This window comes from Phalaenopsis equestris, unplaced genomic scaffold, assembly GCF_001263595.1.
Source record: "Phalaenopsis equestris unplaced genomic scaffold, ASM126359v1 Scaffold000002, whole genome shotgun sequence".
Taxonomy (NCBI): domain Eukaryota; kingdom Viridiplantae; phylum Streptophyta; class Magnoliopsida; order Asparagales; family Orchidaceae; genus Phalaenopsis; species Phalaenopsis equestris.
Genome location: NW_018164444.1, coordinates 72,916,051 through 72,916,866, shown reverse-complemented (window position 1 = coordinate 72,916,866; position 816 = coordinate 72,916,051). Strand labels below are relative to the sequence as shown.

Genomic DNA, 816 nt, shown 5'->3' with positions numbered 1-816 from the left:
AAAAAAAAATCTACTTGTATTAGTAAGGAACTAACCCTGTGGTGGGTGAGGAAAATTGTACTCCGGATTTCTCGTTGCAATTTTGAAGATTCTACTATCATATACGCTGCCCTCCCATCCAGCCATTGCAAATGTGAAACACATGTTGAAATCACAAACTGCCATAATATTTTGAGTTGTGCTCTCGGAACGGCCGATAAATGCAACTTTCTCATTTTCCGGTACCCTGGCATGAACATGCGTTCCATCGATTGCGCCAATGCAACCCTTTACAAATAAAGTTAAATCATTTCAATATGCCACCCAATAATATTGATTTAAATTATGAATGTGTACCTTGAAATGTGGCATGTATCGGGCATTGTTGCGAATCTGTGCTGGCGTTCTGACAAATATTGGATCTTCGGGTTTTATTATAGCTTGCGCTAAACTGACGAGGGAAGTCAAACCCACTGAGAAATACCCGCTTATTGTTTCAGATGAGTGTTGGAATCGTTCCATGGCTCCCCGCATTGACTCGTTCTGTGATAAAATGTAAAGTGTTATGCCCAATACTTCACGGTCTGTTGTCCTAGAAGATCCGTGAAGTCCATGAGATGTTCGCAGATCTAATAACAGATCACTGAAAACACGCTGGGACATGCGGAATATGTTTTGAAATCTCGCTGGATGTCCTGAAATCATTTCTCCCATCCATTTGTCTCCAATCTGAGATGATGTGTAACAGGGCTCACGGTCCACATGCGTGTTATAGTAATGCACCAGTATATTTATTGCTGCATTTCGACGTCCACGTCGGACTTCCTCTGGGTCCAT

At 41.9% G+C, this 816-nt stretch overlaps 1 protein-coding gene across 1 annotated transcript; it reads right to left on the bottom strand.

Moving 5' to 3' along the window:
- Positions 1-30: 30 nt before the first annotated feature.
- On the bottom strand, positions 31-816 carry LOC110020019. Its single transcript, XM_020717969.1, has 2 exons — positions 337-816; positions 31-267 (listed from the first exon to the last, which is right to left on the bottom strand). The coding sequence occupies exons 1-2, from the start codon at positions 814-816 to the stop codon at positions 31-33; spliced, it is 717 nt and encodes a 238-aa protein (XP_020573628.1).